Raw genomic sequence first — 27,873 nt, forward strand, 5'->3', positions numbered from 1 at the left:
TTCCCGATCAATTTACCACGTTTTAATCGATTTTGCCAGCTGGAAAATATCCAGTTGGCACTAGGGAATCAATCCCAACCGATTGCAAGTCGGTTCTAACTGAATTTGGGCAGGAATCGATCAACAAAAAACGAAAAAAAAAACTGAACATTGAGGAGAGAACCTGTTTGACGAAATTATCGAGAGAGAGGAGAGAGAAATAGAGAGAGAAAGAGAGGAAACAAGTGAAAGGTTGAGTCGACACTCCCTGTGACTGCGTGATCGGCATTTTTTCCGGTCGGAAAAGCGTCGACGAAGTGATCTCCATAGGTGAGTGTCCTCACCTGAGACGACTAGTGAACGACTGGTCGCCATAGCCTGAAAACGAGTCCCTATTGGCGTGTCAGGAGCCTCTCCGGTGGATACAAGGCCATCAGCTTAAAGCCTGAGAGTTGAGGAACATCTTCACGATAGTGGATCAGCTCGGAGAAGTTGTTTGATCATCGAACAGAATAGATTGCATTTTTTGGCATAAAAAACGCATAAACCGAGTCGGCCATTTTTGGAAAATCTCGCCGGAATTCGGAGGCCCTCGCCGGAGCATCGCCGAGGCCCTAGGCCTGTCAAGTCAGTCTGTTCTTACCTTGTTTGATGTTCTGGAAATCATTTCGATCGATGTAGACGGCTAGGGCGAATAAAATAGGAACTTGGAGTTTTTGGTAATGTTAGGTCAGGAATAATGGTAAATTGACATTTTTCGACCGGTTTTTCGCCGGCCGGCGAACGTCTGGCGGCCATCTGATTAGTCTAGATCAGTACTAGAATATATGAACTTAATGATGGTTCAATCGGAACGGCGAGACAGTCGCCGGAAGGTCGCCGGATTCCGATCCGAAGTCGTGGCCTCGAAAACATTGAACTGAAAAATTGTGCCCACCAACTGTTTGTAAAAATGCCTCAGTGAAGAAGGCAAGAAATTGTGCCGTTTTGGCACCGTGCCCGCCGGAGAGGACGATCGGCACCGGCGCCGGCGAAGCCCGGTTCGGCCAAGCCGAACCGGGCTGAACCGGGCCGGTCCGGTTCGACTCCTGGCGGGAAAATACAAAAAAAAAATAAAAAAAAATAAAAAAATGAAAATTTCATAAAAAAACAGAAAATTCACAAAAAAAATTAGAAAACTCATAAAAATTGAAAAAAATTAGAAAAATTCATGAAAAATAAAAAATTAGAAAATTCATAAAAACGTTGAAAATTTTCAGAAAATACATAAAAATTGCAAATTTTTTTTCAGAAAATACATAAAAATTCCAAAAAATTCAGAAAAATTCATAACAATTTTCAGAAAATCATAAAAAATCAATTCTTGGTTAAAAAATTTTCTGAAAAAAATAAATAAATTTTTTTTAAAATTCATAGAATGGTCCAAAAACATCGTGGCCAACCATAAAAAGTGAAATTTGAATTTTCAGAAGTGCCCAAGTGGCATTTTTAGAAAAATTCCAAATTCAGGGGTTATAACCCCTAAAAAAATCCTAAAACCGTAAAAAATGCATATCATGAAATGAATAAGCTTCTAGAGCTTCATTAGGGTATGGGGTGTTTTGAATGATTTTCGTTTTAGAGACCACTTAGGATTGATTAACTTGATTGACTTTGATTGTGCATTTAATACTTGTTTGGTCTTTCCTGCGATTAGAACGGATAGAATTAGTGGGTAAGCCTCGGAAATTCGCATGACACTTTAGACATCATATCGTTCTTAGGTACCGAAAGGGCGTTAGGGATCTCAATTTGGGATCAATAACGTAACCAAGTCCCCGTACTCAGAATCTCTGGTTCGTAGAATCGTGGTATTTCTCCCGTACCTCGATTAGGTTTCTAGTCTACCTACCAATAATGACTAGTGGCGACTCCAAAATCACAAACCTAGACTAAATAAGAAATCACCTTCTACTGTCACGTGAGGTATGGTCTGGGAGAGACCCTTACACGGAAATACCTCCTCAGCGCGCAAATCCTGAAAGCCCTAAAACAAAAAGCGCGGTGCAACAACGTGCCTGGAACGTCTTATTAATAACCTTGAGATGGGGATGTTACAGTTAGTGTTGAGTTGATGTAGTGGCCAGTGGCTATGAGCAAAGAGATGTAATCATTTTATCGAAATTGGACATTGGAGCGGGTCAAAGTACCCAAGAACCAATAGATTTTTGTGTGCAAATGGCTCTACAAATGGAAGGAGAGCATTCCCGATGTCAAGATAGCAAGGAAAGGGGCGAGACTTGTCATGAAGGGGTCTACTCAATAGGAGGGCATTGACTACAATAGTGTTCTCTTCTATGGTATGCCATACTTCTAATCCTCTATTATAATCTCAGTTGCTACACAAGATCTCGAGCTAAAGCAACTAAGGGTCTGTTTGGTTCAACTTTGCAAATGAGCCTTGGGGGAATATAAATACGTTTAGGTTAAAGCCCATTGGGGAAATGCAAATGGCGTTTGATATAAAATCCTTTGTGAAGCTAATTTGACCCAAGTAGTGTTTGATAAATTTTTTTGCAAAGGGCTTTAGGAATTTTCTTTTTATTAAAAAAAAAGCTTACCCTACCCTTCGCTGGAGCCGGCGAAGGCCTACGATCACCGGCGAGCTAGATTTGGTGCCGGCGGCCGTCACTCGAGGTTGGGCAATCCCCGACGGCCGTCGCTTGAGGTTGGGCAATCCTCGGCGAGGGTCACGCGACCCAGGTGACGAGGGTCACGCGACCCAGGTGACGAGGTCGTGCGACCCAAGCCGGCGGCGCCTAGGCGGTTGCGCGACCTCAGGTGACCATCGCCTGGGTCGTGTGACCTTGTTGACCCCTTACCGACCCAATCTGATGTCGACCGCCCTCGCGCAAAAGATGAATAGTAATAAGAGGGGCAAAACTGGAATAAGCTAGAATAAGTGAGGGTAGTTTGGAGCCAAAAAAGTTGGTTTCAACATTTGCCAAATGCTGAAAGCCCAAAGTTGGTCTGGACTAGCTTTGGGCTTTGAGCATTCCCAATGCTGGCTTTCGATCAAAAGCCTATTAAGAATGCTTGCCAAACGGTTCATCATTTCCCCAAGGGGCTTTCGACCTCGAAAGCCCCTTGGGAATACTGAACCAAATGGGGCCTAAATGTGAAAATGACATTTCTTCACAATGAGTTGAAAGAGCAGACTTACATGAGGCGTCCAGAGGGATTTACTATTTTCGATATAAGATCATTTTTACTAATCAAAGAAATCTTTGTATTGGGTAAAATAGTCTCCTAGATAGTGGTATAAGCGTTTTAATGCTCACATGGCTAGTTAGGACAATTCGAAAAGTCAGTCAAATAGCTGTATTTACTCTAAGATATTGGATGATGGGTCTTTGATTTGTTTATTATTATGTGTTGATGACATGTTAATAGTGACATATCTTATACTAATGTGCTGAAGCGGCAGCTGAGTGCTGAGATTGAGATGAGAGGTTTAAATGCTACAAAGATATTGAGTGGAGAGATTTCGTGTGAGGGCTGCAGGAGTTTTGCCTCTGTCTCGAAGGAAAATATATTGAGAAGATTATGACACGTTCTAACATATAGTCAGAAAAATCTATTAGTACACCTTTAGCAGTGCACTTCAAGCTTTCTATTAAGTTATCACCATAAACTGAAGAGATGATGAGCATATTTCCTGTGTTCCTTACTCTAATGCAGCTAACAGTATTATGCACTCCATGGTATACATTAAGGTCAACATTTCATAAGCTATGAGCATGGTGGTTAGCCGTTACATGAAATATCCTAATAAGACTTATTGGAAAGTTGTGAAGTGGATCATTAGATATTCAAAAGGGCCAACAACCATTTGTATAGTTTACTAGAGGGACGGCAATGGCAATGAGACCATAGGTGTTGTAGATTTGGATCACATAGTTGATTTGGATGAGCGCAGGTCTGTCACGCCCCAAACCCCATCGAGCGCGCGGCATCCCTTACTCAGGTCGAATCAGTGCGACGTCCCAAGAAATCGTCGCCGACCCAAAGATTCCATCAGAGTTCGATCACGGCGGAAACCAATGAAATAAACCCGGACAATGAAATTGGAGAACACTAGGAAGAAATAAATCACCAAACCACCAAATATAAAACTATACCTCGATATATAAATATACAACATCCAATTCTTTACAACCAAATACTTCCAACATTCCTCAGATTTACATCAACTGATAGTACACACCCGAACGGATTTCCTGATTACACCACCAACTATTCACATCAAACACTCACTAATTTAATATCAAACCTATAATACACGCACACCAACTGGCTTCTACGGATCGCGTCCTCGACCTCAAAAGGGATTTGCAGCCAAGGTATATTCTACTCCTGAATGCTCGGTGTGCATCGGGATCCCCAAAATGCTGCGGTGGTAGCGGCAGAAGGTTCAAGGCTCGGGCGGATGCTCTGAAATGGTTTGGTTGAAACAACCATGAGACACTTCTCAATAAGTCACAACCTAAACCCTACCTAGGCTACCACGTATTCCAGACATATCCAAACACAACCAAGCAATAAACACAAACATCGTCATCCACACGATCATACTAACCTGGACTCTTGGCATAAACAGCCTGCACAATAGTCCGCAATCATAACAAACAATTCTTACACGCATCTCAACCACACGCACTATAAATCACTCGCATTCTCAAGCCCACGTACAAATCGAACATACCACATTTCCAATCCCACATTCCATACTTGATCACGCACCAATCACATCATTTTCATTAACTTGCCATCGCAACCCGCGTAAACACGCCTCAGGCCTGATCTCACTTTCCTCGGCCCGCGTAAACACGCCTCAGGCCCGATCTCACTTTCCTCGGCTCGCGTAAACATGCCTCAGGCTCACACGATCGCGCCCCGAGCATTACACGCCTCGGTCCGATCCCATTCCTCAGCCCGCGCCAAATGCGACAGGCCTACGTGACCGAAACCCGAGCTTACAATGCCTCGGTCCGATCCCGGTCTCACCCGAGCTGATCATGCCTCGGACCGATTTCCACTTTCTTCAGCCCGCACCAAATGCGACAGGCCTACATGATCGGGACCCGGGCTTATAATACTCGGCCCGATCCCATAGTCATATCACGACCCGCGTAAACACGTCTCAGGCCGGTTCAATTCCCCGCGTAAACACGCCTCAGGGATTTAGTGATTACACGTACACACCAACATACCAGATTTTATCTGAACCCCGCGTAAACACGCCTCAGGGCCTTTTAGTGATCACACGCACGTCCCACATCACAAGTCTCACACGTGCACACACTCGAGCATCAAATACGCGCACTCAGACGCGCCCAAATCAAACACTCCAATCCAGTCACACCACAACATACAACCAACACCCAAATCGGCATTTTTCACACTCAAAATGACCATATTTCAATCCCGGCCCTTCACGACACTTTCATGAAATTCCGAGCCGGATCTAATGGCGCAAACCACACGCCCAACCGCACATCACAGCACTTAGAACAGCAAATCACAGCCATCGATTGGCCTCTAAAATTCCACCAAAATTTCCCGATTTCAATCCTAAGGCCCGATACTCCAATCAACCCCTAAACTACACTCGATCGCGTCTAAACGGGTTCGATAATACCCGATAAACTAGGCAAGGGTTAGATCGCAACTTACCGAGCTCTAAACTAACACGGTTAGAGCGAAAGCGGTGGCAAAACCAAGATCTAACGGCTGCTTGCGGCGGCGGTGACGATCGGCGGTGATCGAGAGGAACGGCGGGCGACGGTGACTTGGGCGGCGGCCGGTGGGACTTACGGCCAAGAGAGAGAGACCGAGAGGGAGAGAGAGAATCACAGTGGGGTGAGGGTGGCATGAGGCTCGGCGGACGGGCGATGCGGCGACGCGGCACGGCGGCGATCCGGACGGTGGCGCGGCGGTGACACGGCGGGAGGGGGAGCTCACGGTGGAAGGGGGAGAGAAGAGAGAGAGGGGGAGCCGTGGGGGAGGGGAAATGAGTGAGGAGAGAGAGAGAAATTTGACTTAAATAGTCAAATTTTGACCAACTTGACAAATTACCAAAATGCCCCTTTCTAATCTTTTCATTCGACGGTCCAGATTCGATCTTATCTTGAGATCGACGGCCCAGATCGAATCTTACCCAAAATATCCTAGGGCAATCTTATAATTTCTCAAAAAGTCCAAGGGCAAAATTGTCTTTTCCAAATTTGATGGCAAAATGACCAAAATGCCCTTTGCCCATAAAACTAACCCTTTATTAATTCCCAAGGGTAAAATGGTCACTTTCTTCGTTTCTCGCCGAAATAGAACATTTCTGAAAATTCCGAAGAAATCCCGAGTTGCACGTTCCAACTACAACGTCGTCCAAAGGCCCTGTCGTGACTTTCCAAATTTTCTGATGCTCGGTTTGGTCTCTAATCAATATTCAAATTATATATGTATAACGTAACTCGAGCGTTTCTCAGACTATCGAGCGGCTTGTTGGGGAAATTCGTATATTCGACCCGTGACTGACAATAAATCGAGTCACGTGCAAGTTCGTTCGGTACGTGACGACCTCGGTTGTCATTAAAATCGCGAAGATCAATCACTAGATCCGAGGGGCACGATCGTTCTGTATAAGTTCAAGATCGTTCGTCAATTCATTTCGTGGTCCAGCGGAATCACCCGCGATCCACTATTATGACAGTGGCGAACTGACCCCTGACTATCCTTGGATCGGCCAATAATGGCTCAAAATATCACCTCAGCGATTTTATGGTCGAAAATCAATTCACGATCGAATTTCCTCTTGATCGCGTGAATTTAATTCCCCGATTAGCCTTTCACTCTTGGTTAGCATCCCAAGAATGATGAGTTCCGGGCGAGAATTTACTACGTGTACATTTCATAAATCCCAAATGAGCGAAATTTCGGAATGTCACAAGGTCTTTACCAAGGCTTTTTTTACTTTGGCAAGTGTTGCAGTGAGTTGGAAGGCGTCCTTATATGATGATGTTACCTTATCTTTGATTGAAGTAGAGTATATGGCACTAACCTACTTTATAGCAAAGGAGGTGCTATGGCTAAGGAGTTTGCTCTTAGACTTTAGGTTGGAGCTTAAAAGCGTTGATTTACACCATGCAATCAAGGCACGATATATCTAACTTTGAATCTGATTTATCACGAGCGAGCAAAGCATATTGACATCAAGTACCTTTTAGCCACATAATAGGAGCTTCAACACGGTGATTTGGTGCATAGACTTAATGGGCTTAGATTTCTACTTTAATTACTCCATCTAAGCTCAATTACGATCACGGCAGGAATCATTGTGTCCTAGTTCCATACCATTATACTTGTTGATTCTAAAATATTACTTGCATTCCTAAACTTAAAGTGAAATGCAAGATGATTATATAAAAATACTATATGATAAATAAAGCATTGGGTTCTATTAGATCTGTTGAAACATCCTGCATCACTTGATAATAGGTTTATATACTCTTCATATATATGTGGTTTCCCTTCACGTATCATTTTAAGCTTTTGAGTTAGACTTTTTTACATAGTATATTAACCAGGTTCTGCCTCTGTTTATTTTCCATGTGCGTCCACTTTCATCAAATTCCACATGTCATTATTAATATGGCATGCATATGAAAGAGGGTATTGAAATATCCCACATCGCTTGATTATAGAATTTACATGCTCTTTATATATATATATATATATATATATATATATATATATGTAGTTTCCATCCACCTATCAGCTTAAACTTTTGGGTTAACATTCTAACATGGTATCAAAGCTAACTTCTGCCCCGATTTATTTCATATGTGCATCTGCCCCTTGTTTATCAAATTCTGCATGTCATTCCTAATATGCCTTGCAAGTGAGTTTAACTATGAATTTATATGCTCTTTATACATAGTCTTTCTCCACTTGTTATTTTAAAGTTTTTTGTTAGACTTTCAAACATGATGTTAAATGTATATATGTACCTAACTAACCTTATCTATTAGGTCTCCCGCAAATTGACAAATTAAAAACCCTCAATCAACCCAAGTCATAGGTGTGTCGTGTAGGCCTCTGATTGAAAAAGCGCCTCTCGGTCGGGGATCGTTTTCTTTTCATGAATGATCAAAAAAAACTTCTATCCTCCTCCCCGTATCTCTCTTTGCCTCACAACCACTCTAAAATGTGTGCAGGCAATTAACTTTGCCTCCATGGACCGACCCTTTTGCCTATAAGAAGACCTTGTCAGTTTAAACAAGCGATTCAGTCTTAATCCCTTCTTCATTCCCACGTGAGAGCAACGTTCACATTGACCAAACTAGAGCTGAGCAAAAGCCACACGGCCGACTGTATTAATCTTTATGTTTCCCCAGATTGAACCATTACGTACACATCTTGCATCCCTCTATATATATATTTATGAGCTTCACAGCAATGGAGATATCACACTTTCATTCATCTCTCTCTCTCTCTCTCTCTCAATTCTTGCATTAACAGTTAAAAGAAATGGAGAAAAAAGCTTCGTCGGTGAAAATTCAGCCTCCGACGTATGGAAAACTTGTCACAATCCTTAGCATTGATGGTAGAGGAGTCCGAGGAATCATTCTGGGGGTCATTCTCGGTTACCTCGAAGCCCAACTTCAGGTATTAACATGAACAAACCTCGCGAACAAAGTGGACGCAAGAGTTACATTATTGTGCTATGATGATCAAGAAAACATACCCCCTGCTTAGGGTTTGAGTCGAAGCAGCTTTTGAGAAGCCTTTTTTTTATTCTAAACGTGGGGCATCGCCGATGTCCACACCATCCCTTGAGGAGACATTAATCCAGAAGTCATTTGAGTTTTTTGGGTGCCGGAGCTGGATGGTGAAGGTGCGAGGCTTGCAGATTATTTCGATATAATAGCAGGAACAAGCACAGGAGGTCTCATCACAGCCATGTTGGCTGCACCTGATTGTCATAACCGTCCTCTCTTCACCGCGAAAGGCATAGTCCCATTTTACTTGGAGAATTGTCCTAAAATCTTCCCCCAAGGATGGTAATCGATCATCGACATACCTCTCGCGTTGCTAGATTAAAATTATTGAACTTCTTTTCATCGTTTTTTAAGCTCACTGATGATTTTCTTTAGCTTTTTTTCTCTCGTCACATATAATATATTTGATTTGAGTCGTCTTTACATCTCTTTTCTGCTTGCTCCCGCTACTTCTTTTAAAAAAAGGGCGAGTCTGGGTTCGGTCTTGAACACGATCAAAAATCTGGGGGGGCCCAAGTACAATGGAGTTTATCTTCACAAATTAATAAGGAGGTTGCTTGGAAGCACGAGATTGCACGAGACCCTTACCAGCTTGGTTATCCCGACTTTCGATATCAAAAAGCTTCAACCAGTTTTATTTTCTTCATATGAGGTGAGTTCCTGTATGTTTTTCCTTTTTTTTTCTTGAACAGAGTGCAGTCATAGATCGGTAAAAGTCGTACGGGTCAGTTTTATTTTCTTCATATGGGCTTTTGACCGACGAGAGTTGCAACCATAGACATCGACCGTATCCATATTTTAGTTAGATTAACGTGTGGATGGAGGATGGAGGAAAATATATAACCCAATTACTGTTTATCTAATAACATCCTCTATGTAACTTCACAATTATTTTTAAGAAATGATTAAATGATAGTCCTTAATTTACTGTTGTGACATTCCAAATTTCGACCCACTCGGTATTTATGAAATGCATGATTTCAATAACGCACTTGTAGCAAATCTCGCCCAGACTTGATCACTCTCGGGATACTAACCAGTAGGGAAAGGCTAATTAGGGAATTTAATTCACGCGGCCATAGAACTTGATCATGGACTGACTTTCGACCATAAGGATTGTCGAGGTGATATTTTGGGCTAATATAGACCGATCTAAGGTTGGTCATGGATCGATTTGCGAATGCCATATAACTGGATCGCGGGTGATTCCGCCTCGCCAGGATATGAATTTGCGAACGATCCCAAACTTGTTCCAAACGATCGCGATCTTTAGAACTAGTGATTGATCCTTGCAATTATATGACAATCGAGGTCGCCATGACTCAAGTGAGCTTAAACGTGGTTCGATTTAGTATCGACCACGGGTCGAATACACGAATTTTCCCAGAAGCCGCCCGTTAGTTTGAGATAAGCTCAAGATGTGTTTATTTGAGTTTGGTTATTAAATAGAGACTGAGTTTGGGCATCGAAAATTTCGATAGTCATGATACAATATTTGGACGACATCAGAAGTACCATGGTCAGTTTTGAATTGGCTTGAATTTATCAGAAAATTGGAATTTTGGAAGAAAATGGAAAATGACCGTTTTGCCCTTGAGATTTTATGAAGGCCAAGTATAAATGAGAGGGGCATTTTGGTCATTTCACACCAACTTTAGAGATAAAAAATTTTGGACGGTTTTGCCCCTGCACTTTTTGTGAAATTCCAACTTTGCCCTTGGATATTTTTGATGGGATTCGATCTGGGCCGTCGATTTTTAGATAAGATCGAATCGTGGCAGTCAGATTAAAAGTAGAGAGAGGGGTAGAATGGTAATTTTACCTAGGGGTTAGACTAGGTTTTCTTTTCTTTCTTTTCTCTCTCTCTTCCCTCATTTTTCACGATCACTCTCTCCCTCTCCTCCCTCTCTGGTCGTGAGTTCCTCAGCCCCTTCTCCTTCATGTGAGTTGGCCAACTGGCCAGCCAATCGCCGTCCGTTCGTCGCCGTTTCGTCAAACCGTCGCTCGCCCTTTCTTCGTGTCGCACTACTACCGCAACCACCGTCTCTCTCTCTCGTTTCCCACCGTGAAACATCATCACCAGCCACCCCTTTTCAGGCAAGAACAGCCGAGAAACTAGCAGCCCATCGCTGTCGATCGCCGCCGCTCGTGGACGCCGGTGAGTCGCCGGTACCCCTTTTCGTGGGACGCCGCCGCCGTTACTGTTTGCTCTCTGTCCAGCCACCTTTGAGGGCTTGATTTTGCGTGGAATCACAAGTAAGTGATACTCTAACCCTCGCCTAGGATAACGGGTAATTTCGGGTTAGTTCGGGCCCGTTTTAGCAAGTTTTAGGGGTTATTTGTAGAGAAATGGTTGGACTGCTTTGGATGAAATTGTGATGATTTTTGAGGTGGATTGGAGGTTAGAATTGATTGATTTTGTGATTGGAATAATTACGAGTGATTATTGTGACTTATTACGTGAAAAACGGGCCTAAATGTGCCGTTATAGTGATTTTTCTGTGGTGGCAAAATCATTGTTCATTCTGTGGCTGAATTGATGCATATTGGTGTTTGAGACATAGTGCATGTTGGTTTGGGGTTGTCGGTAGGAGTACGACGCCCGTGAGTGGTGAAATTTGGCTTAAATGCAAAAATTCGCGTTAAATTGTGCACGTACGAATTGAATTGGTAAAATTGTGAGTTGGCATGGCTTACTGGTAGCCTGTATATGTTGGATGATGTGTGCGAATTGGTCATATGAAATTGGCATGTGATTGGGTGCCCCGACGTGTTGCACGATCATTAAATACCCTGAGGCATTTTTACGCGAGGTCCAGATAATAAATAGAAAATGTGTGCACGTGTGATAACATAATCCCTGATGCGTTTTACGTGGGAAATTAAACCCGTCCTGAGGCGTGTTACGCGGGACGATGCCCGGTTTTGCCGGAAGACCGCCAACCTGATGTGTTTTACGCGGGTTGTGCCGTAAAAGGGAGATCGGTGTTGCGCTTGAGGCGTGTTATGCGGGCTAGAGACACTGAGCCTGAGGCGTTTTTACGCGAGTTATAGAAGTGTTGTTCAACCTGATGCGTGTTACGCGGGTTGTGTTATAAAAGGGGAGATCGGTGTTGTGCCTGAGGCGTGTTCGTTTACGCGGGCTAGAGACACTGAGCCTGAGGCATGTTCGTTTACGCGGGCTATAGAAGTATTGTTGAATCTGAGGCGTGATTACGTGGTTCGAGTTCGATGGCTAGTTTTTGGACCTGAGGCGTGTTTACGCGGGTCAGAAATGAATTGGATGCGTGTGCCTGAGTGAAATGATGAAAGTATGATGTTGTGTCTATTATGCGAATATTGGTGTGGTTTTGGTTTGAATGACATCTTTGAGTGTGGCATGTTATCAGTTATTAATGGTAACGCTTGATTTAGCATGTGAAGTTTCGTGTGTATCAAGTTGAGATGTTGGTGCCTGCAATTGTTATGGTTTACTGATTGTGTGATTGACATGCTTGAATGTGACCAGAGATACGTGTTAGCCTAGGTTAGGTTTAGGGTGTTACTTGCTGAGATGTGATCTCATGGTTTTACTTAAAACCATTTCAGACCCCAGACCTGGATAATGGATAATCAGCCGCCTCACCGTTTTGGAATACCAATGCTTTTTGACCACTCAATAGTAGAGTTCCCTGTAGATGAACAGTATACTTGGATAAAGCACACCAGTGAGATTCAGGTAGACGTAGGTGTCCCAGAGTGGTAGACTCACATATCTACAACCTGGACTTTCCGGGATGGGGCAGAGGAATTCGGGCCTGTTAGAGGTTTTGATGCTCCCTACAATGCATTTAGAGACTGGGATCCTTTTACCGTTCCTCCCCTTGATGGTGAGTTGACTAGTACCGGCCCTGGCCCTGCACAGTCAGCCCCTTCGATTACCCCCTCTGAGTCCGCACCTATGGTGGCTGAACCACAACCCAAGCTTGAGGTACCTTACCAAGGACCGATTCCAATGGATCTAGGCTCAGACGATGAAGCCGTAGAGATGGAGCCAGTGGAGAATCCAGAGGTGGAGCCCGAGGAAGAGTCCGAGGAGAAACCCAAAGAAGAAGAGCCCGAAGCGGAACAGGAGGAAGAGCCTGAAGAAGTGGAGCTTGAGGATGAGGAACCGGTTGAGGTCCCGTGGGAATCGGGAGATATAGGTGACCCCATTGTGATCGAAGCTGATTTTGAGCCTGCTGAGTCTTCAAAGTCTTTAGGGAATCAGACTGACTTCGATGAATCTGACTCTGAGTGGACCCCCCCTCTAGAGCGACTAGGGGTTAGGAGTTTTAGGGGTTGGACCTGTTTTTGGTGAGGAGTCTTTTTGACAAAGGGTTAGTCTACCGGGCCGCTAGTCCCTTTTTGTTATTGGCGGTCGTTAGTTTCGGAAGTTTGCTGGTGTGCTAGTTTGTAATGGATATTGTATATATTGCGGGTGTAATATAGTGTTTGATGGTTTGGTGATTTGTCTCTCCCTATTACCCGATGATTATTTCCTCAGGGATTTGTGTAATCGTTTCCGCTGCATTTGATTCTAATGTTTTGGGTTGGGTCGGCGATGTTTCCTGGGACGTCGCACTTTTCGACCGAGCTTGGGGTGTCGCGCGCTCGTCGGGGTTCAGGGCTTGACAACTGTAGGGTCAACTTTTTCAAAAATTTGTGGCGCACAACTTGTAACGTCCTGAATTCGCCCACTTCCGGGATTAATAAAATAGATGATTATTTCTCATTTCGTTTTAGTGAGTCTCGCCCGGAACTGATCATTTTCGGGATACTAACCATTAGGGAATGGCTAATTAGGAAAACGGTGCGTGGACCTAAGAACTCGACCGTGAATCGAGTCCGATTCCGAGAAGCGACGCAGGGAATATTTTGTGCTAAGGTGGGCCGATCTAAGGAGAGTGACGGGTTCAGTTTGGCCAGCGACGTACGATCGGATCGCGGGTGATTCCGCGCAACCGAAAGTGCGCATGGCGGACGATCCCGAACTTATTCCGAACGATCGCGACCGTCGGGACTAGCGATAAACCCTCGTGTTCTTTGGGAGATCGACATCCTCGCGACTCGAGTAGCCTAGGTCGATATGCGTAACCCCTAAACAGCCTCCCGTTAGTGAGAGACGCTAAAACTGTAAATTGAGTTAAATCGATCGTGGAATTGAGTCCGGACTTCGGCATCGAATTTCGTAGGCGTGCGCGACTATTTTTGCAAGGACGACGTCATTTTTATGTGGCCAATCATATTTGGGATCGATAGTGTCAAAAATTGGAAATTTGACCCGGGACCGGAAAATTACCGTTTTGCCCTTGTGCCCTAGCCTTGTATTCCGAATTTTGGGGTTAATTGGAGATTATTTTAAGGTTTTATATTGAAGTGTTTCAACCCAATAATGCTGAAATTTGAGGTCCATAATGCCCCCAAGATTTTTAGCAAGTTTAGATCTTAGCCTTTGGACTAGGGACTTGATAGTCATTTGTTGGGTAGTTTGGTCACCAACCCCACTCACCAATTTGGTTAAGCTCCCCACTCACTCTCTCTCCTCTGATTTTTCTCACCATTTCATCCGGCCATTTCCTCTCCCCTACAACAACTCCCTCCTCTTCATCTTCCTTCATTTGGCCGTGGAAGGCCAAGCCAAGCCGGAGCGCCGCCGCTCGCCGGTGCCGCCGCCGCGTGCCGCCGTCCCCCTCACCTCACCACCACCATCCAGCCATCCCTCTCTTTCTCCCTCTCGCCCCCTCTACCGCCACCGATCAGCCCCCGCCTAGGATCGCCGCCATCCTCAAGCCGCCGCCGCTCGCGCTGCCGGGAAGGCCGCTCGCGCCGCCGGGAAGGCCACCCGTCGCCGCCGCTTGCCCCGCCGCTGTTGAGCTGCCCTCGCCTCCTGTCCAGCCTTCATTAGGAGCCTAGGAATCCAAGTGAGTACAACCCTAAACCCTAATTAGGCCAATGTGTGTTTCTAGATGAGTTTTAGGGGTTAATTAGGGTAATTTGGGAGTTAGCTTGTGGAGGCTGTTATGGGCTGATTTTGAGGCGCATTTGGTGACCGAGAGTGATGATTTAATTGAGGTTTGGCGGCTTAGAATGTGCCAGGTGGTGGCTGGAAAGGTTGGATTGAATCGGCCCAAATTTGGGTTAAGTTCGGGTTCAATTGTGGAATATTGTGCGCGCCTAGTATAGTTCTCATGGTGGCTGATTTGGGTGATGTTTTGGGAGCCTAATGGAGTATTTTGAGGATATTTATTGGTCTAGAGTGACCTGTTTGGTGGCTGCCTATATCGGAATGAAATTGGACAAGGCGCGATAAATTTGGGGTTTAATGGTGTAATTACCGGAAATATTTGGATTGACTGATTGGGTAGCTGAATTGTCATTGGTTGTGATCAATTTTGTGATGCCATGTCATATGCTTAGTGTGACCAAGAAGGGAGTAGCATGGCGGGCCTCGAGTGCGCGAGTTCATGTGAATCTAATTGTGTGAATTATACGTGTGAATTATGTACCATGCAAGAGTGCTTTGAGTTGCCTTCATGGACATGCTGATATGTTGGTTGGGCACATTGAAATGTGGATTGAGCATGTCGTAGCGTTGTTTTGAATAATTAGCCAAATCATGTTGAGTGCCCAATGTGAATTTCATGAATACTCAAGTGTGATCGTTATGGCCATGAATGTGCATTTCAAACATTGGCATAACATGTGCATATGCGAGTGTGCACGAATGACATGAGCATGTGATCACCTAAAATGCCCTGATGTGTTTTACACGGGATTCAGATAATAATTGGTGATTATGAATGTGTGATCACATAAAGCCCTGATGCGTTTTACGCGGGGTATTGAACCCGTCCTGATGCGTGTTACGCGGGACGATGCCCGGACTATCGGAAGATGACCAACCTGATGTGTTTTACGCGGGCCGGAGATCGATCTCAAAGTGATGGACCTGATGCGTTTTACGCGGGTCGGTGAACTTGGTAATTGCAAGTGTGCAAGAGTGCAAGCGTGCGAAAGTGCATGATGAGACATAAGCACGCGTATGAGCACGAGCATATGTGTTAACACCTAAATTTTGGCGTATCATTTAGTCGTAATTTGTATAGAAAATTAGGGATTAAATTTTTAACCCCTAAACAAAAATATCTAGGTTGCATAACATATAGTTTAAATTCATTTTAGATTAATTGCATTTTGCATCGGACCGGCGGTGACGAACGAGCTTAAATTTCTTCGAATGGGACTCAGCTCGCTTGGAATGTAAGGGCCGGGAATTACAAGTCAAACGGACTCGGTTGTTTTAATTTGAGTTTAATTCAGCCCATTATGCTTAATTAAACAAAAGCCCAAGATAAATCAGCCCATTTTAATTAAATTAAACCTAAGCCCAAGCCTAAGCCCATTAGGACTATAGAGCCCATCTAATTGACCTAGGTTAGCATTATATAAACATGTTTAGGTCAGATTTTTAGGGGGAGGAGAGAATTTTCGGTTCAGAAATTCGGAGAAGTCGGAGGCTTCATTCAAGAGGAGGTCTCCACGTTCTGGACGAAGGGAGACGGCCAAAAGAGCTCTCCTTCTCTGTAATGTTCATCACGTACAGAAAGAAGAGAGTTTGACTTTGAAAAGAGAGGGGCTGTCTTGCTTCTTGCGAGACTTCACATGCAAAACAGGGATTGCACCAGAGAAAAAGAAAAGGAAAGGACCTCCCACTGCACGTTCTGAAAAGTCAGAGTTCTTCGAAGACCTCCCTGGTCATCATCTCTTCTCTGCACTCTCGGTGGTTTGCTGCTCCTTGACTTCCCTACATCAGCCGCATCAGCAACGTCCGGATTTCTTTCCAAGACGGTCTTTACACCTTTGCCGAACGGAAGCGCTCTTGCCTGCACCATCGAGTCATCGACAGAGTCACCGAATACACAGCAGTGACTGGCGAGTTCCTCGAGCATCTCGGCGAGACCCATCCATCTGTTTATCGTCTGCAGGTTTCTCGGTGAACTCCAGGAGGTTACCGGCTCATACCGACGTCTCCAACAGTGACAATTCAGCCTCAGCGAGTCTCCCGTTGTTGGTCCCGCCACCACCGCGTGCTCCACCGCGCCCATCGCCGGACGCCACCGTGAGCCGCCGCGCCGACGCCACGTCGCCCGTCGTCCGAGTCCGATCCCGATTCGTAAACTCGATCCCGAGTCGATTTGAATTTGGGAATTATCTGCAAATTAGGTAATTCAACATTATTCGATATTTTCAGAATATTTAATTTCCTAATATTGGTGTTTGAATATTTCGTGAATATCATGTGGATGTTTAGATATCTTAGGATAATGTTCTATATATCCGCAATATTTTTAAATATTCAAAATTAGGAAAACTTCCTAATTTAGCAACGTATCTGGACGACTATCCGACCTTATCCCTAAGGTTCGATACGCGGCGATACGGAAAATTATTATCCTATCCATAACCACTTGGGTACGATAATGATTTTTATCCGCTTTCCAAATTTGAATAATCGGCTTTCCGTCGATATCTATAACCCTATAGATATGACCGATAGTTTGATTTTTGTGCCTAATCCGAGTTTGAAACAAATATGGCGGATCCCGTGGACGTTTTGAATGTGGTTGCTATCCTTGTTTATTTAATTGCTTTCCTTTTTCAAATAAATAGAAAATTCAAAAAAATATTAATTAGATTTGAATTAGAGTTTTCACATGTCTAGGAATCCTAAATATATCTAGAAGATAGAGTAGTTGTTTAATTTAAATTAGGACTTGAGATGATCTATTTCCTAGTTTAAATTAAGTAATATTCTAATCTTAATAGATTATTCAGGTTATTTTATTATTTCGAATTTCCATGAAAATCCCAAAAAAGAAGAATGAATTGTTTTAGGATAGATTGTATTCTAAATTTAAGTAATTCATTATTTCGAATTTTAACAGAAATCCTAAAAAGAAATCAAGCTAGGGTAGATTAAGTCATCATAGTTTGCATGTTAATTTAGGCATTTTTATTATTCCGAATTTAAATTGAGAAAATACCAAAAATAATCATTCATCATGTCATTAGAAATAGGTCACGTCGTCGCACGACATATAGTTTGCATGCTAGGTTGCATTAATCGCATGTCATTTTCGCATGTCATTGCATATAGGCTAGATTTCATTTAAATAAGTGAAAATCCAAAAAAAAGAAATTGAGTGAATTGCTTGTTAAATAGAAATCATATTAGGGTGTCAATGTGATTTTCTAGCTAACAATGCAGATGCTTACGTTGCTTCCAGGTAAGTAATTCTTCCAAACTTGCAATTTATTTAATGCTTTCTGGGTGTTAAATTGGTGGTTTGCGCACTCGCATGAACACCTCACATGTTAGTAACTAAGTTGAAATGGATCGAAATTGCCTGCCAAAACATTTTTGAAAAGAAAATGTACCGAAAGGGCGTTAGACCAGATCTAGCGTAATCAAGTCCCAGGGCTTAGAATCTCTGGTTCGTAGGAATAAAACATATCTCCCTATGTTTTATTTAGGTTTCTAATCAACCTACCATAAATTGATTAGTGGCGACTCCAAGCATAAAAACTTTTGCATGTTAAAAACTTAAACTCTAAGTTGCGAATTGGTAGGCTTGGGAGGGCCCGAGTTAAGATTAGTCTTAATAATCCATTAGCCCGAAAAATGAGGAATTTTTTTTAGGTCGCGACAGCTTGGCGACTCCGCTGGGGAATTGAGTTAAAACTCTTAGTGGACTCAGGCCAGTTTTTCTTTTCAAAAAATATTTTTATTTGGCAGCGAGGATCCCAGGTACGTCCCTAACATTTTAGGTGTTAAATGTTTTTGCAGAATAGGAGGTATAAGGGGAGACGTGATTGTTAACCCTTGTTTTACAGGAAGGTGTTGGATGTATGGTTTATTTTATGCACGAAGCGCTGTTTGATATAACTTGCTGTGCATGCCTTGCATTTACACTACACCGCACACACTACCCGCTGTCGGACCTGGGCGGCACAAGTTTAGGATGGTACTGAGACAGCGGACACCCCGACCACACCTGCGTGGTACGGGTCGCCCTCCTTGGTCCCGAAAGTTATTTCACGGTGTCATTGAGTTCCCACCACGGTTGCACCCTTTGCAACCCGGGTCGGCTCCTTGATTGAGCCGGAGATAGGGGAACCTCGGCCTAACCACAACCATGACTGGTTTAGCCCGGTAATCCTCGCGTCTCCATTTTGCAAGCCAGAGTCTAGATAGAAATCGAACCTCACATTTCATGTGCGTGTCTATGTGATTGCCATGATCCTTTCGACTGAGTAAGTTTTCTGAACCTTTATTTCGCAATTTATTTATGTTCCGTATTTTCTTTGGTCGGTCCATGACAGTAGGTCGGTCGTGAGTCTTGGTCTATACACTATGGGAGGGGCAGACATCCGGATTCTTGATGCTCCTAAGGACGAGCTTCGTGCCTGGTGGAATGTACTCAGTCCGACCAACCGCAAGCTAGTTGAGGGCTACATCGGGAGGCTGCTCCCCCTACTGGAGGTCAAAGTCCGTACCGACCTCGTTCGAGCATTAGCGCACTTCTGGTGTCCCGAGACCTCTACCTTTATATTCGGTAAGCACGAGCTCACCCCGACATTGGAAGAATATAGCGTGCTCATTGGAAAATCATTGGAGTCGGAGTTAGTCACACCACCTTTGGGAATTGATTCTACTTTAATGTTGGCTGAATTTTTGAATGTTGGAAAAGATGAATTGGGAAAAGTTTTAAAAGCAAATCGCGGCACATGTCCTTTTTCATTCCTAAGTCAGTGTTTTGAAAAATCCGCATCTTTTCAAAAGGGCAAAATCTTTTTGTTAGCATTTTTCGGGTTCGTGATTTTTCCTCACTGTAAGAATGCGTGTAGTCCGTCAATCGCATGGTTGGTCCAACAAGTCTGTCTTGAAAAGAATTTTGGCAACACCATTTTAGCCGAGACTTTCATTTCACTCACTAAATTTAAGCAACATGTTGACAAAACGTTTCATGCCCCCCTCGAACTTTTGCAAATTTGGTTTTTGTCTCACATAAAAGGATGTGGCGATTTACTCACAATATCCGAGCTTAGTGATTCTAGCCATCCCATTTTAAGCTATAAAGGAAAATAAGGAAATGCACCTGATTATCATTATTCCGAATGGATCATTTTCATGAAAAACGCTAGACCCCAAGGTTTCCATTGGCATGCTAATTGGTTCAAGGTCGAGGAAGCTCGGCTTACGTGTAATGGTGTTAGACCGGTGCCACTTTTGGGCTTCACTAGCGCAATCGAGTACTACCCTGCCAGAGTGTCCCGACAGTACCAGATTCTCCAGGGACTCCCTCCGGCGTTACAACCGGAACTCCTCCGGGTCGACTTCGCCGATGATGATAAAGACCACGAAGGGACCGTAGCTCAGCTCAATAAGATGTGGAAGAAGTGCCGTGTGTTAAAGATAGCTCGGCCCGAAGGAGAATTAAAGGGAGAGCAGAAGTCCTATTTCGCGACGACCCAGTACATTCGACGACACAGAATCCCACAGGATTTGCTCCCGAAGATACCCAAGGTGCCTCTCAAGTCCGCCAATCGCTCAGAGAACAATCGCCTCAAAAGGAAGGCCGAAGAAGCTGAAGAAAAGGCATCCAAGATAGCTCGAGCTTATGAGCAATTGAAGAAGGAAGTCACCTCCCATATGTCTATAGATCAAGCTAAATAATAAGCTCGAAGTTCTTTTCTCATTTCAGTTTCAGTTTTAAAATTTGTTTAGGAATTGAGTCATTTGTCTTTATATTCAGTTCAATTTTAAGTCATTAATTGGTGTAAAAATTTTCACCATTTCAATAAAGGGGTCTTTTTAATTCAAAGCGGTTAGACCAATGTCATGGATCGGCGTATGATTTTACTTGACACTTATGTATGCCTATTTTGTTCCGCAAATTAGGTAACTACGGACCGATCACGATCGCCCATTCGTACACGGTCGAGAGCCAGAATGGCCGATCAAACCGACTTGCAAGAGCGTGTTGTTGGTATGGAAGACCAGATGAAGCAACTTGTCATCGCGATGCAACAAATGTCCGCTGAGATCAAAGCTCTTCGGTCGATCCCTGTTCCGGCATCCCTCGAAACATCAGTCCCAAAGCAGAAAGTTAGAAAAAGTGTCGATGTTGACGGAGATGACGATATTCCTGATTTAGAAGATGACCTCGTCCAGATTATCGACAACAAAGACAAACCTGACGAACGAGTCAACAAGCTTAAAGAAAGAGTGAAGCAGCTGCAAGGTTCGCAGGATTCACCTTCGATCGATCTGTCCCTGTACTCACAGATCAAAATCCCAAAGAAGTTCAAAATGCCAGATTTTGACAAGTACAATGGCACCACATGTCCAAAAGCCCACCTGCAGCTCTATCACGTACAGATGACTTCGTAAGTTGACAACGAACTCCTGATGATCCATGCCTTTCAAGCAAGTTTGACGGGTCCTGCTTTGAACTGGTATCTCATGAAGAAGATAAATGGCCTCAAAACTTGGAAAGAAGCCAGTGAAGCATTCTTAAAGCGATGCAGATTCATAATGGACATCATTCCTACCCGTGATGATCTCGAACGTGCTCAAATGAAAAGACCGAGTCCTTCAAAGACTATGCTATCAGATGGAGGAATTTAGCTGCTCAGGTTGTCCCAGAACCCATAGCTAGTGAATTGAAGAGGATGTTTATTAAAACTCTTCCGTTCGAATACCGTAATCGGATGGTAGCCACTCCGGCTGACAACTTCAATCAACTCATCCCTATAGGCGAACAGATTGAGATAGGGCTGAAAGATGGGTGGTTTGTGGAGCCGTCTTCCTTGACCAAAAGATTTGGTGCAAGAAAGGAGAAAGAGCCGGCAGCTGAAGTGAATGTGACTTATACCCAACCGGGCCGGCGGAATGCTAACCATGTCCCAGCAATCCAAGTAGCAGAAGCTCGACAACAAAATATGGGTCGTCAACCCTTTCAGAAGAAGAACAACAAGAGGCAATTCACCCCCCTCCCCGGGTCGTTGTCTCAAGTATTGGCGGTCCTCCGAAAGAAAGGCTTGCTTACCACTGAGCCAAAGCGGCCCAATCCTGAGCAATTCTATAACTATGATCCATCTAAGAAATGCGATTATCCTATGGACGAGGTGGGGCACTCAACTGACGATTGTTTTACCCTCAAGCACCGAATCCAGAACCTCCTAAACACGAAGGCTTTCTCGTTTCAACCCGCTAAGCCGAATGTTCATAGCAACCCGCTCCGTGATCACGCGGGCAATGTGAATGCCATATTTAGTTTCGATGCTGGTCGAATCAAGAATGTCAAGGTGAATACCACCGACGTCTACGGTGAGTTAGTGAAAGCCGGTTATTACTCGAGTAATGAGGTCCTTCCCCTGGCTATCATGAGAGAAAGAATCTCAAGAATGGTAGAAGCTGGGATGATCATTTATGCTGACTACACTGGCATCGTTTCCCCTATCTCCGAAGTAGTTATTAATTGGGAAGAAGAGTTTGCTACATTGAACATCGGGAATGACAAGCTCGGTCTTTTGCTTGAAGACATGCCTCCGCTCGAAGATGCGTCCGATGATGAAGAGATCGTAGAGAGCACACCTAAAGCTGATGAAGAAAAAGAGGTGATCGACACATTGGGGCAACTGAGCGACGGATGGGGAGGTATGGATGATCCAACACCTCTAGTGACAGAAGATCCTGATGATGCAATGGAGGGAATCACTGCCCTGTTCGATAATTTCTTTATTGGAGCCATCGAGGAAGGACCGTTGGAGGGAATGGGCACTAGCCCGCAAGAGTAACACCTTTACTTTTTTCCGTACACTCCCCTACGCGGGAATTTTTACTGCTTTCTAGGACTTGCCCCGTCTCGGGAGCTGCTTTTTAGGATTTTTCATTTCTAGGTCTTACCGTTGCAATTTCTATTCAATAAATGTAATTCATTTGGAGATAATCAATGAAATTACAAATTATTTTCATTTTTTTAGGGCATGTTGAGGTACATCAAACCAGCCCGTTGATGATATCCAACCGATAAAAGAAAAATATAGTCCAAGGAGAATTCTGAGGCCTGGGCTTCTTCATGCTTCCTCGTGTTAAAACTTTTTTGAAAAGAATTTCGAAAACAAGTCAAAAAAAAAAATCAAAAGAAATGAAAATACACTATTTAGCCCTGTTTGTCCTTCTGAACCCCCTACTTTATGTTTCAGGGGCAATCTTGTGACACGTAAGGGTATGAAAACGGTCCAATCTGATGAATCATGTGCAGCCGAGCTTGATCCCAATGACACCGACGAACTCAACGATTCCTGAGATATTGAGCGTGATCTAGAGCGGCATGAAAGGCCCAAAGTCCTCACATCAGACCAAACTATCACTATTAACCTGAGTGATTCTGGAGAACCCAGAAAAGTGCAGAGAGGGGCAAATCCCCCTGAGAGTGAGACGAAATGCCTCGATCCAGTTGCCGCATGAGTAGGTAAGTCTTTCAACCAAAAAGTGCGTCAAAGACACTTCGAGGTAAATGATCTAGTCCTAAGGAAGATACTGCCAGTTTTTCCTGTTCCTGGGGGCAAATTCGCCCCAAGCTACAATGGTCCATATGTGGTTAATAAGGTGCTACTCGGAGGTGCCCTGATTCTCGCAGAAATGGACGGTCGTTAGTTTTCCACTCCTGTTAATTCTGATGATGTGAAGATGTATTATCCCTGATAGGATCTAACATTTTTGCGGCAAAAGTTTTCAAGTGTTTGGTTTTATATTCTGAGTCACAAACGTTTCACTTATGAATAAATGGTTTCAATCAATTTAAAGATGTGTGCTTTGGCTTTAAATTCTGCATGGTTATTTTGTCGGTATGCATCATCGACTTCAAAGGGGAATCTATTTGGACAATCTGATAACTCATGTGAAATTAATTGAATGTGTTGAATGAGGCACATCGGGATGATGAAAGGCAAGCCCTATCCTATACATAGTCCCATGCACTAATCCCCAGTGAGTTGAATGAAAAAATTCCATATCTGCAAGATAAAGGGTTATCTCGCAAAAGGTACAGCAACCGAAGTAACGAAAGGCAGTTCATTTCTCTATCCCAAACACTACAGGTTATCCATTGTTTCGCCACTTTGAGCCTAAACGCTTGGAGAAATTCTTTCAAATTACCCCTGTCAAGAACCACCCCACATCGGGGCAAACTGGAGGTAAGTCAGGATTATAAGGTGAAAAATGAATAGAGATTGTCTTGCTCTCACTTGCATCAATCTTCGAGTGTTGCTTTTTCAGATGAATTCACATGAAGTTCAAGTGCCTTAGGATGACGAAGAGCATTTCTTTCTCTATCCTATACACACTTATATCCATTGTATAGCCCACTTGAGCCTGCAATTTCATTTCATAAAAACCCAATTGGTGATCATCCCCCACACTGGGGCAAGACAAAAGTCATCACTGTCCACGCATCATATCCGGAGCGCCGATAGAAGACGAAGACCCTGAAAGTCCAAATGTTAATCATTCGGTCAAAACAATCCAAAGGGTGGCTGGCCAATATATGCATTGTAGACAGTGTGTGTCAAAAGTCAAAAATGAAAAAAAAAACTAGGGGGCATGAAAAAGCAGTGTGCCTGGTAAAAGCAAGGCCAATGCCCATGAAAAAAAAAAGAAAAGAAGAAGAAGAGAAAAAAAAATGAAGGAAAAGGAGAGAACTTCGGAGTAGAAAATGTTAAGATGTGTCAAAGTCATCCACAGTCTTAAGGAGTCAAGTGATAAGCTCTCGAGGTCAATGGATCATCTACCGAGAAGACAATCCCTGGCGGAAAAGAGGACCGGTGATAATGCCGAGATGATCACCAACTTATTCACCCCAATTATACACATTTTGAGCCTAATGATCTATTCATTTCTCAACCCATGAGCCTAGCCTACGTTACGTCCCTTGTAAAGTCTCTTCAGATTAGGGCACTTGAACTAACGAAGGATTCAGATGTTTATAAGCTTAGCTCGAAGAAGTGCGAGCAAGTCCATTTCTATCTCGTTTTGCAGGGTTCTTGACTTGTAAACCCGGAGACGATTGCGGAGTATTGTTCTTTCAATAGCCTTGACTCAAAGAGTCCCCTTTTGCTAAGCCATTGACCAAGCCCATGTTACGGTCCTGACAAAGACCTCTCAGATTGGTAAGGTCATACCGCTTGCGAGAATACTCGGACCCTTGTCCACACGACGAAGGTGAGATGGAGTGATTATCATAAATCAGCCTTTTTCAATGAGAATGAGAGAAAGCCCTTTTAGATCGGAAGTCCCCCATTCGGCATTTTCAAGACACCCACTTGTAAGTTCGGATTATCTTGTCATGATTGTTTCCCAGTGGAGTTTGTAATACCGATTTGACAAAATCATCGTGCATGAAAATCAGTTGAAAATCATAATGCATGTGTATATGTGTTCTTGACAGTGTGCGAATGCATATTACATGTTACTTAAATCCGTGTCTAGCAGGAGACACACCTTCAGAGTTGGAGATATCGCCAGGTACGTATATCTCTATCCCTAGGATGTCTATGACTATCTAGGTGTCCCTAACCTGTTCGAGCAATCGTCAGGACCCACATTTGATCATTTTTGCGATCTCTAGATGCCTTTGATGATGTTTAGGTGTCTATTGATCAAGCTTTTTCAGGTACCTCTGATGATATCCAGGTACTTTGTCAAGGAACCCTTGAACACTTGGGCTAGCCCCTTTGTTCACCAAATCACAGATTTTCATACAATCTCGAGAAGATTCCCCCGTTACTCACCTATGAGCAGGTATAGGTGAGGCGGCCAAATCTTTGCATATGAGCAGGTATATGTAAAGGTCGGAATTTTCCCCAAATCTCAGGTATTCCCCCGCTACTCGCCTATGAGCAGGTATAGGTAAAGTGGCCAAATCCTTGCATATGAGCAGGTATATGTAAAGGTCGGAATATTCTTTCAACCCCAGGTGTTCCCCCGCTACTCGCTTATGAGCAGGTATAAGTGAGGCAGCCAAATCTTTGCATATGAGTAGGTATATGTAAAGGTCGGAATATCCTCTTGACTTCAAAAGTTCTCCCCGCAATTCACTTATGAGCAGGTATAAGTGAAGCGGCCAAATCTTTGCAAACACCTATGGAGATGTATAGGTAGTTGGTAAAGATCGGAACTGTTCTCACGAATCCAGATGATGATTGGATACGTCGAGCTTTCTTCATGTGTTTTGACTTAACTGCAGATCACCGAAGTTCATCAACGTATATCAGGCAATAACTATGGAAATGAGCCCAGACATTTGCCAAACAACATACAAAGTCCGAGTCGTGCCTTGAATTGCGCTATCTCACTCTTGTCAGGTAAGTAATTCCAAGTATGTTTTCCACTCATGTTAGCATACATCATTACTTAATGCATTTTAAAATGGGACTCATAATCCCGACAAAAACAACATTCATTGCATTTGCATGGTTGAAATTTAGGTATCATTTAGTCTTTGAATGCAACCTCTACGAGCTCACCTTCAAAGAGGGGCAGCTGTTGACACCTAAATTTTGGCGTATCATTTAGTCGTAATTTGTATAGAAAATTAGGGATTAAATTTTTAACCCCTAAACAAAAATATCTAGGTTGCATAACATATAGTTTAAATTCATTTTAGATTAATTGCATTTTGCATCGGACCGGCGGTGACGAAGGAGCTTAAATTTCTTCGAATGGGACTCAGCTCGCTTGGAATGCAAGGGCCGGGAATTACAAGTCAAACGGGCTCGGTTGTTTTAATTTGAGTTTAATTCAGCCCATTATGCTTAATTAAACAAAAGCCCAAGATAAATCAGCCCATTTAAATTAAATTAAACCTAAGCCCAAGCCTAAGCCCATTAGGACTATAGAGCCCATCTAATTGACCTAGGTTAGCATTATATAAACATGTTTAGGTCAGATTTTTAGGGGGGGAGAGAATTTTCGGTTCAGAAATTCGGAGAAGTCGGAGGCTTCGTTCAAGAGGAGGTCTCCACGTTCTGGACGAAGGGAGACGGCCAAAAGAGCTCTCCTTCTCTGTAATGTTCATCACGTACAGAAAGAAGAGAGTTTGACTTTGAAAAGAGAGGGGCTGTCTTGCTTCTTGCGAGACTTCACATGCAAAACAGGGATTGCACCAGAGAAAAAGAAAAGGAAAGGACCTCCCACTGCACGTTCTGAAAAGTCAGAGTTCTTCGAAGACCTCCCTGGTCATCATCTCTTCTCTGCACTCTCGGTGGTTTGCTGCTCCTTGACTTCCCTGCATCAGCCGCGTCAGCAACGTCCGGATTTCTTTCCAAGACGGTCTTTACACCTTTGCCGAACGGAAGCGCTCTTGCCTGCACCATCGAGTCATCGACAGAGTCACCGAATACACAGCAGTGACTGGCGAGTTCCTCGAGCATCTCGGCGAGACCCATCCATCTGTTTATCTTCTGCAGGTTTCTCGGTGAACTCCAGGAGGTTACCGGCTCATACCGACGTCTCCAACAGTGACAATTCAGCCTCAGCGAGTCTCCCGCCGTTGGTCCCGCCACCACCGCGCGCTCCACCGCGCCTGTCGCCGGACGCCACTGTGAGCTGCCGCGCCGACGCCGCGTCGCCCGTCGTCCGAGTCCGATCCCGATCCGTAAACTCGATCCCGAGTCGATTTGAATTTGGGAATTATCTGCAAATTAGGTAATTCAACATTATCCGATATTTTCAGAATATTTAATTTCCTAATATGGGTGTTTGAATATTTCGTGAATATCATGTGGATGTTTAGATATCTTAGGATAATGTTCGATATATCCGCAATATTTTTAAATATTCAAAATTAGGAAAACTTCCTAATTTAGCAACGTATCTGGACGACTATCCGACCTTATCCCTAAGGTTCGATACGCGGCGATACGGAAAATTATTATCCTATCCATAACCACTCGACTACGATAATGATTTTTATCCGCTTTCCAAATTTGA

The 27,873-nt window shown here is 43.7% G+C and overlaps 1 protein-coding gene across 1 annotated transcript in view; it reads left to right on the forward strand.

Annotated features, from left to right (window-relative positions):
- Positions 1-8,544: 8,544 nt before the first annotated feature.
- The window catches only part of LOC130138716 (patatin-like protein 1), a 42,468-nt gene continuing 23,139 nt past the window's right edge, over positions 8,545-27,873 (forward strand). Inside the window, exons 1-3 of the mRNA XM_056313606.1 lie at positions 8,545-8,682; positions 8,899-9,077; positions 9,261-9,447. Of these exons, the coding sequence (XP_056169581.1) occupies positions 8,545-8,682; positions 8,899-9,077; positions 9,261-9,447 (504 nt within the window). The remainder of the gene's footprint in view (positions 8,683-8,898; positions 9,078-9,260; positions 9,448-27,873) is intronic.

Source organism: Syzygium oleosum, unplaced genomic scaffold (genome assembly GCF_021117445.2).
Source record: "Syzygium oleosum isolate NSW1041296 unplaced genomic scaffold, Sole_v2.1 Sole_v2.08, whole genome shotgun sequence".
NCBI classification, from domain to species: Eukaryota; Viridiplantae; Streptophyta; class Magnoliopsida; order Myrtales; family Myrtaceae; genus Syzygium; species Syzygium oleosum.